Source organism: Pyrus communis, chromosome 2 (genome assembly GCF_041283825.1).
Source record: "Pyrus communis isolate YQ-2024b chromosome 2, ASM4128382v1, whole genome shotgun sequence".
In the NCBI taxonomy this organism is placed as follows: Eukaryota; Viridiplantae; Streptophyta; class Magnoliopsida; order Rosales; family Rosaceae; genus Pyrus; species Pyrus communis.
Window position 1 is genome coordinate 23,510,317 of NC_142566.1, and position 10,350 is coordinate 23,520,666.

The 10,350-nt window shown below is 36.5% G+C and overlaps 1 protein-coding gene across 2 annotated transcripts; it reads left to right on the plus strand.

Annotated features, from left to right (window-relative positions):
- The first annotated feature begins 455 nt into the window (after positions 1 to 455).
- LOC137748852 (TMV resistance protein N-like) lies at positions 456 to 9,749 on the plus strand. 2 transcript variants are annotated; one of them, XM_088687918.1, is made up of 8 exons: positions 456 to 1,278; positions 2,970 to 4,080; positions 4,200 to 4,496; positions 4,634 to 6,244; positions 6,367 to 7,828; positions 8,361 to 8,534; positions 8,716 to 8,824; positions 9,000 to 9,749. In XM_088687918.1, the coding sequence occupies exons 1-5, from the start codon at positions 779 to 781 to the stop codon at positions 7,669 to 7,671; spliced, it is 4,824 nt and encodes a 1,607-aa protein (XP_088544044.1). In that variant the 5' UTR covers positions 456 to 778; the 3' UTR covers positions 7,672 to 7,828; positions 8,361 to 8,534; positions 8,716 to 8,824; positions 9,000 to 9,749. The 2 variants fall into 2 exon arrangements, with proteins under 2 accessions (XP_088544044.1, XP_088544046.1); XM_088687920.1 differs by having other exon boundaries at positions 477 to 1,278; positions 2,973 to 4,080.
- Positions 9,750 to 10,350: the final 601 nt, after the last annotated feature.

Sequence of the window (10,350 nt, forward strand, 5' to 3'; positions counted from 1 at the left end):
AATCACTTTTGAAAACATGTTGCCACGAAAATTATTCTCTTGTGGCTTGATTACATTCACATTTGAAGGTAATAGGTGGGAAACTGCTCTGCAGGAGGATTCTCTTGTAGCTTGATTACATTCACGAAAATTATTCTCTTGTAGCTTGATTACATTCACATTTGAAAATTATTCTCTTTATCATTATTCTTTTGGAAATGGTGAGTTCTATACAGAGAGAGGATCCTCTTTGTGAGGATCTCGAAAATCCTTTAATAACATTCGTTTATCGTGCATTGTGCAACTAATTTTTTTGTCAAGTATGATTTATATTTAATTTTAAATAAAAAATTTACATAATTTATGATCGTCCAATATAAAATAAACAAATATGGTTAAATAGAATCATTTTATTATATAACCGAAATAAAAAGGTAAATAATTGTAGCTTAGTGGTTTCCAATTAATGATAGTGTGATGAGACAATGAATTGACGCATGAAGAGCATCAGCTCTAAGAATATTGGCGTATGGAAAAAGAACTCGTCGGTAACAAAAAAAAAAAGAAAAAACAAATTGCTTGATGAAATGATATTCCAACGAAAGAGATGAGAAGTTTCGTGTCAACTTTAATCCCTTCACTATGTCACAGTCACATTGAAAGGTAGTAAGTAAGAAGCTGCTTCGTCGGTATGTATATAACAAGAGATGGTCCTTTGTCCACACACCATACCATACTGCGTATTCCAATTCTTTGAGAGGCTCTTTTCTTTAGTTTATGGTCTGGCTTTAATTCTCCTATGGCCAATCAACTTGTCCCTTCTTCTTCCTTCACCACTACTCCTTCATGGACATACGATGTCTTTTTGAGTTTCAGAGGTGAGGATACACGCTACAATTTTACAGATCATCTATACCAAGCCTTGGTCCGTCACGGAATCCACACCTTCATTGATCATAGTGAACTTCCAATAGGAGAAAAAATAGCACCAACTCTTCTCGAAGCAATTGAAAACTCGAGAATTTCTGTCATCATATTCTCTGAAAACTATGCTTCTTCAAGATGGTGCTTGGACGAGCTCGTACATATTCTTGAATGTAGAAAGTCAAAGGGACAGATGACAAGGCCAATCTTCTACAAGGTGGATCCATCCGATGTCCGACACCAAAGAAATAGTTATGGTGCTGCGTTTGCTGACCATAGCCGCAAATATGAGAATAACCTGGAGAAGGTGCAAAGATGGAGGACAGCTCTTACAGAAGCAGCAGATCTGAAGGGAGATACTCTCAACAATGGAGAGTACGTATATTTCTGACCTTCCTGTATATGGTTTTTGAGTTGCTTTACTCTGTATTTCAGAATTTACTACTTTCCTTTACAAAATAATCTTTTTCTCAATCTAATGACATTTAGGGTTGTTTTATATAAATCTTTTTAAATCTTATTAGGCCTAAACAGTCATTATATAAATCGTTTAATAATATGTAGTGTGCTAATAAAAACAACTCAAGCTAATTCAACAATTTTCAAACAAAAAGAGAATAACGGTTATAAATTAGGGCTCAATTGATATTATTGTATTCTCCTTAAAAATGGCAAAATTTTTTTTATTGTTGGGAATTTGGAATTTTCTTAAAAGTAGTGTTGCAATTATCTTTTATTTGTATTATTTTTTTTAATAAAGATAGGGTCCACCAATATATTTAAAGTTATCTTTATTAAAAGGATAATACAAATAAAATATAAAAATAACGTTTTTACTTTAAAAAAAAAAAATTCGTTTGTTACTATGAATTTGTAGTTGACTGAAGAATTAAGAACTGCTTAAATAAAAATAAGAATTAAGAGGTGTTTAGGGTCCGGATTGGATCAAATTTACTGTTTACCCCCAAAACAATGTCAAATCAATTACGATATAACGATTTAGTTTAGTTGAAACTTGATAAAAATCTGAAACAAACCGATGCAAACCAACCAACCCATAACCGAAGCTAATATTTTTTCTTTTGCAATTTTTTTTTCCTTTGTTAGTACTTAGAGTAGCCCAACAATAACAAAAAATTCCAAAATCTGCCATATATTAATCATATTCTAGTAATCTAACCACGCATCCTAAAATTCATCATGTCATCAAACTTCATCATGTCGTCTAACTTTAATTTAACTCTACGATATCAATATCTTTATATTCAACATCCTTATCTAGTTATTAGCCAATAAGAGTACTAAATGGGTAAAATAAAATTAATATAAGAACAAATAAGAGTACTAACTGCAATAAATTCATTATTAGGGGTGAATTTTTTCACCATATTACCGTACCACCCAAATTACCAACTATACCATACTAATTTTGTGCCAATTTTTTGTACCACATGTAATGGTGTGCTAATTGTACCATACCAACATAATTGGTATGATTATGGTATTTAAAATCAATATATACAGTACCATAGAAAACTAGAATTAGATGCCTCATTTTATATATCTCATAATTGTATTTTAATAGGATATTTGATGTATTTTTAGAATTTAACCATTTTTTTTATTTTTATTTAGTTTGTAACTTTAACTTTAGCTTCTATTTTATTTAGTTAGTAACATCTATTTGGTTTTTAAACTTATTTTGTATCTTAAATCTTGATGCATGACTTGATTTACTAAATGTGTTTGAAATGTGAATGATGAATCTTGATTATAACTAAATAGGTAACAAGTATATTAGATTATCTCAATGATGGAAGATGGTGTTAAGTAACAACCTAATACGTGTGTATTATATCATGATTGATAAGAAACTTTTACGTCTAAAAAATTTTGGGTTACAACTTAAAAATTTTAAAAATAACAATAATACGTTTTCGGCTAAAAAAAGGTTATCAATGAATTGGAGTATTGAAAAAAAAAAAATGGGTTAAGGCCACCAAATTGGTAGTGTCATTACCGTACCATGCTAACAAAATTAAATGTGTCATTGTTTTTTTAACTAGTAGGTATGAAGCTACATTTATTAACCGCATCGTTGAGGAGATTTCAATCCAAGTATCAAATCGCACACATTTGAATGTGGCCAGATTCCCAGTTGGAATAGAGTCTTGTGCAAAAGAGGTGGAAGAGCTTTTAGGTGTCGGTGGAAATGATCGTCGTGTAGTTGGGATTTGGGGGACATCGGGAATAGGCAAGACAACAATTGCAAGAGCAGTTTATAATGCAAGTGCTCATAAGTTTGAAGGTAGTTGTTTCCTGGGAGATGTTAGAGAATCATCAACATCACGTGAAGGCGTAATCAAACTACAAAACACTCTTCTATCAAAAGTTCTACGTGGCACAGAGTGGGAAATTGTCAATGTTCATCAGGGAATCAACCTTATTAAGAATCGGTTGAGGCAAAAGAAGATTCTCTTAATTCTTGATGACGTGGATAAATTGGAGCAGTTAAAAGACTGGGTCGATGTCAATTGTTTCGGTGAGGGTAGCAGAGTAATCATAACCACAAAAGATAGACGATTGCTTAAATTTTATGGAGGTCAGTGGATATATGAAGTCCAAAAGTTACGAGACGGCAAAGCACTTGAGCTTTTTAGTTGGAATGCCTTCGAAAGAAATAGACCTCCAGATGATTATTTGAGCCTCGCACGACGTGCAATAGTCCATGCTCAGGGCCTTCCGTTGGCTCTTAATCTTATGGGTTCTTATCTGCGCAATGAAAGTATAGGTCGTTGGCAAGATGTATTGAATAGTTACGATTCTTACTTTGGAGAACCTTATACAGATATTGAAAAAATACTTCGAAAAATTTATGATGCCTTGGATAATGGCATGCAACAAGTTTTCCTAGACATTGCATGTTTCTTTAAGGGTGAAAATAAAGACTGGGTGTTACAAATATTAAGAAGTTCGACACTCAATGTACGTCAAGATTGTATTGAAGTACTTGTTGAGAAAGCCATCATAACTATTGAATATAATCAGATTTTGATGCATGACTTGCTACAAAAAATGGGTAAGCATATAGTTTACGAAGAATCGCCCACTGAACCAGGCAAGCGGAGTAGATTGTGGCATCATGAAGATGTGTGTGATGTTCTAATTGATTGCAGAGTAAGTAGAATATATGTTCTTACATAATTACATTTGATTTAATTGGCATGATTTAGAAAAGAAGAAAAAAATATTTTATTGTGACTTGTTTGTTAACATTATTTCTTTTTCCATCTTAGGGGACAGAGAAAATTAGAGGCATTGTTGTGAATCTGCCCAAACCAGATGAGATACCCTTGAAACCAAAAAGCTTCTTGAAGATGGTAAATCTTGAATTTTTTATAAACCGTAATGCACACTTTTCAGGACGGGTTGATTATCTGTCCAACAGTTTGAGGTTGATTGAATTCGGTGGACAACTCAATATTGATCAAAAGCATACGTATGTGCTCAATTTGCGGTCCAATTTTCATCCAAGACATCTCGTTAAGCTTGATGTGTCATACAGTGGCATAAGACAATTGAAGGAATTTAAGGTACATACTTTAAATTATTTTAAATCATATTATTATTTAAACATATATTTTATCTCCCAAAGAAATACTCAAGTGTTTTATTATATTCTTTTTAAAGCATGTGAACTTTTGTTTTGTTTTCGTTTTTGGTTTTATAGAATTTGGCAAAGCTTACACATATGGATTTACGTGGTTGCGAATTTTTGGAAAAAATTCCCGACTTATCCGGATGCCCAAACATAAAGGCGTTGGATCTAAGTGAGTGCACAAGTTTGGTCGAGGTTGATGATTCAGTTGGATTCCTTGATAAACTTCAAGAATTGCTTCTTGATGGGTGCTCTAAGCTTACGAGGTTTGCAACAAGACTTGGATCGAGGTCCCTATATTATCTTTCTCTCAAAGATTGCAGAAGGCTCGAGAGTTTCCCAGAAATAGAGTGCAAGATGGAATCCCTACACTATTTGAATATAGAAGGAAGTGGCATAAGAGAATTGCCTTCATCAATTGCGTATCTTACTGGGCTTACGTACTTGGAAGCACGTGGTTGTGAGTTGCAAAATGTCCCCGACTTATCCGGATGCCTAAACATAGAGAATTTGGATCTAGGTGACTGCACAAGTTTGGTCGAGGTTCATGATTCAGTTGGATTCCTTGATAAACTTCAAGAATTGCTTCTTGACGGGTGCTCTAAGCTTACGAGGTTTGCAACAAGACTTGGATCGAGGTCCCTATATTATCTTTCTCTCGAAGATTGCAGAAGGCTCGAGAGTTTCCCAGAAATAGAGTGCAAGATGGAATCCCTACACCATTTGAATATAGAAGGAAGTGGCATAAGAGAATTGCCTTCATCAATTGCGTATCTTACTGGGCTTACGTACTTGAAAGCACGTGGTTGTGAGTTGCAAAATGTCCCCGACTTATCCGGATGCCTAAACATAGAGAAGTTGGATCTAGGTGACTGCACAAGTTTGGTCGAGGTTCATGATTCAGTTGGATTCCTTGATAAACTTCGAGAATTGCTTCTTGATGGGTGCTCTAAGCTTACGAGGTTTGCAACAAGACTTGGATCGAGGTCCCTACATCAACTTTCTCTCCAAGGTTGCAAAAGGCTTGAGAGTTTCCCAGAAATAGAGGGCAATATGGGATCCCTACGCTATTTGAATATAAGAAGAAGTGGCATAAGAGAATTGCCTTCATCAATTGCGAATCTTACTGGTCTTCAAACATTGGAAGCAAGTGGTTGTGAGTTGCAAAATGTCATCGACTTATGCCCATACATAAAGGAGTTGGATCTAAGTGACTGCACAAGTTTGGTCAAGGTTCATGATTCAGTTGGATTCTTTGATAAACTTTTTGATAGGTGCCTTAAGCTTACGAGGTTTGCAACAATACTTAAATCGACGCCCCCACTTTATCTTTCTCTCAGACGTTGGACAAGGCTCGAGAGTTTATCAGAAAGTGATTTCCTTGCGCCTTTTCATTGCTGGTCCGCATTAACATCACTTGATATGTCGAGAAATAATTTTGTTAGCTTTCCGGATTGTATTAGCAAAGTTGTCAACTTGGAGACACTTTTCTTGAGGGATTGCAAGAGGCTTCGGGAAATTCCAGTCCTTCCACCAAAACTAGAAGAGTTATATCTGGATGATTGCACGTCATTGGAGAAAATTCCAAAACTGCCGCTAAGGCTTAAGCGTCTTAACTTGTGTAACTGCTTTGGACTAAGTGGCGATGAGCTAGCAAAGTTGGAAAACAACTTGTTGAATGAGGTTGGTCTCTCTTCTTCTTAATTTATGTTCAAATGAAAATTAATTTTGTTGATACTTGAAAGAGAGATCAGATCACAAATGTTTGTAATTTGTTAACTATATATATATATCTACTATTGCAGGAAATTGATCCGCTCTCTAAATTGGACATTATTTACCCAGGCAATGAAGTTCCAAAGTGGTTCAGCTATACCTCTAACCATCCCACAACCATTCAACCTCTACCAAAATATGAATGGGATGTTGACAGTGAATTTCGTTTTGAAATTCCTCTAAAATTACAAGTGGGGGAGACGTTATCAGGATTGGCTCTATCTTTTGTTGTTGAACCATCGACTCTTGGTGATTATTTTATTAACCCGTGTTTTATCATCAACGGAGAAGAATTGCTTCTACATAATATTTTGTTTAGAAAAATTAAAATACATCATGATAATGAGGACATAAAGGCAACTCATGTGAGGCTTGCGTTAGTGGGTTTAAGGGAGCGGTTCCAGAAGCGGGGGGGAAGTATTTGTCAAGTTGTATTTCGATTCCAGAATAGGTGTCCCATTAAAAGCTGCGGCGTGCACTGCCTATTGCGCAACCACGACGAACTGCTTCATCCACGTGGATCCTCAGATATCGTCGATGATGAATATGATCAGCAACAACAATGGCTTTCCTCATCTTCGAAGCCAGCAGAAGATCATCCAAAACCCAGGCAGATTGATCTCAATGTTCCTATTGATATTGAGGAGGATGAGGAGCAGCTTCACTTGTCTCTGAGACCAACGAGCAGTCTTGGGATGAGGCCTCGTCCACGTGGATCCCCATATATTGTCAATGATAAATATGATCAGCAACAACAATGGCTTTCCTCATCTTCGGAGCCAGCAGATGATCGTCCAAAACGCTGGCAGATTCATCTCAATGTTCCCTTTGATATTGAGGAGGATGAGGAGCAGCTTCACTTGTCTCTGAGACCAACGAGCAGTCTTGGGATGAGGCCTCGTCCACGTGGATCCCCAGATATTGTCAATGATAAATATGATCAGCAACAACAATGGCTTTCCTCATCTTCGGAGCCAGCAGATGATCGTCCAAAACGCTGGCAGATTGATCTCAATGTTCCCTTTGATATTGAGGAGGATGAGGAGCAGCTTCACTTGCCTCTGAGACCAACGAGCAGTCTTGGGATGAGGCCTCGTCCACGTGGATCCTCAGATATCGTCTATGATGAATATGATCAGCAACAACAATGGCTTTCCTCATCTTCAGAGCCAGCAGATGATCATCCAAAATGCTGGCAGATTGATCTCAATGTTCCCCTTGATATTGAGGAGGATGAGGAGCAACTTCACTTGTCTCTGAGACCAACGAGCAATCTTGGGATGAGGCCTCGTCCATGTGGATCCTCAGATATCGTCAATGATAAATATGATTAGCCACAACAATGGCTTTCCTCATCTTCGGAGCCAGCAGATGATCGTACAAAACGCTGGCAGATTGATCCCAATGTTCCTTTTGATACTGAGGAGGATGAGGAGCAAGAGCAACCGATCGATTCAGATGATTCGCATTTTTGATTTATTAGGAGTTTGGGTACGTACATATTTGTTTGCACTTTACTAATATCTAAAACTAAGAGGCTGTTTGATGACCATTTCAGTTTGCAAACCAAAAACTTGTTTGATCTATTATCTTGCGTTTGCCTTTCTGGCTTTTTATTTTTATTTTATATATATATATATATATCCAATTGATTAATTCTGAGGTTCTGTAGAATTTTGTTCCTTAAGAAAATAATTTTCTTCACTTCAACATATGACATCAATGTCATTCGTTAATACTTCTGTTGTGGCCTTTGGGTCTGGTAGGGGAAGGAGCTGGTCGGTATTAATAAATACAAAATGAGAATCATTACTCTTATAAGACACCGTATTTTGGTTATTTGTCTCTATGTTCTCAGTTTTTCCATACCACACGAGGAAGAATTTATGGCATATCATGTGCTAGTGAACTTCTCTGTGCATTGCTTATGTTTCAACTCATTTATATTGTGATTTCTGAAGACTGGATGATACGGTTTTGTTATACAAATCATGACGCTTAAATGGTTTGGGTTTCTCTATAGGTACACTCCCTCGATGCCTCGCAGGCAACTTTTTGGAGAGTTTCAAAGATACTGGTGTGAAAGTGAGCATATTTACTATTCTGAACGTGGAGATACGTACAACTTCTCAAACTTTGTTGACCTGGACTGGCTATCTTCATCTGGGAATTCTTGTGAGGAGGAGCCATTTGAGAGGTACTTTTTTAATTGAGCTCTGAAGAGATAATATTCTCGTTGATCATGGAAAAGAGGTCAACAAAATTTAAATAGAGGATGGGAATCCTGAAAGCATGTTTTCTTCCTTGTTTTTTTTTCTTTTCGGGGTGGTGTATTGAACATTGTCTGTTGGCTGAGACTTGAGATGCAATAATTGCAGGTCGTCAGTACTTGCATCTCCAATTGAGGGGCTATCAGTGGAGAATGTTGTTAACGGAATAATTGGGGATTCTACTCCATCTACTAGTGAATATGGATTGAGATTGAAGGTGTGTAACCATCTGCTATGAATATCTTCACTTAATAGTTGCCGTTTATGAAACCAATTGATTAATTCTGAGGTTCTGTAGAATTTTGTTCCTTAAGAAAATAATTTTCTTCACTTCAACATAGGACATCAATGTCATTCGTTAATACTTCTGTTGTGGCCTTTGGGTCTGGTAGGGGAAGGAGCTGGCAGGAACGGGGTTGTCCTTTCATAACGGGGAGAGTTCCAATGTTCTCGAGGAGTATCCCGATAGCTTTGTGAACTGGGTCAACTACGGAGAGACGATATGCCACTGAAGTTCTTAATCAATTTTCCTCAGTAATACATTCCCGCCATCATTTGGCTCGAGCATTTTCCAAAAGATGCTGATCCACGGATAAGAAACTATAGAGTGCGTGTTACCAATGTCAGGGACAAGGGAGAAACAAAGGCAGTGGAACCGGCGTTCGTTGAGAGGATACCATTCCTAGAGGAAGGTTGTCCCGGCCCTCGTGTACGATACAGCAGTGATTTGTTCATGAAAAGAAAAGAAAATTTCAGTCGGAAGTTATACCATAGTACAAAAGAGTAAATAGCCAACAGTTAAGAGATTCTTAGGAGCTCTTTCTCCGTCAGTTCATGGACAGTAGATTTCAAACTTGTAAATATATTGCTCGTCGGAGCTCCACTGTAGAGTTGCTGGCCGTCGATTCTTTTATTTTCCATCGTGTTAATTCGTAGACCGGCGTAAAAACAGACATTGCCGGGTAAGTGGTGCGGGATATCGGATCCTGCTGTTGTAGAAGTAGAACCGAAGATGCAGCGATTCTTGCCTTTAAGCGCTAGTTTTAGGCCTAGACTTGGCGTTTGATATAAAGATTCACTGTAAAATATTCATTCAATAAGTTGTCCAATTAGGCCAAATAAAAGTTTCACCATTTAATTAATCCTAGTTTTGATTGAGAGCGTTTATTTTGTACTCGAGGGCTTGATTTATAATATTGTTTGTACAATAGCGGGCAAATAACATGCCGGAAATTTTATTTGTTTTGAGCTTTTTAGTCAAAATGATGTCTAATATTAACATAACTTCTTAATTTGGTTCTTAAGATTTAAAATCGATAGAGCTGTTCTCTGAGTTTATTCACCGTCAATTATTTTGGTTCTTTAGTGAAAAAATTTCATTAAAGAAGAAAAAAAGACAAAATATCTTCACCGCTTGTCAAATTATTTTGATCTATTATTTATTATATCATGTGTTTTTGTTATTTTGATTCTTTTTTAACAAATATTAACTAAAGACCAAAATAATTAATGGTGGACAAACTTAATAACCACTTCTATTGATTTCAAATCTCAGAGACCAAAATAAAGAGTTGTGTCAATCTTCAAGATCATTGGCTAAAATGTCGGTTCTTTTATGATCAAGGAACCCTAAGAGCCAGTCGAAACTGAGAAGAAACAGCGATCAATCTAAGCGATCGAAAACGGCAAAAAGGAAGAACAGAATGGAGGGAGAGGAGTAGGTTTTGTCGTGCCTCGGAAAAG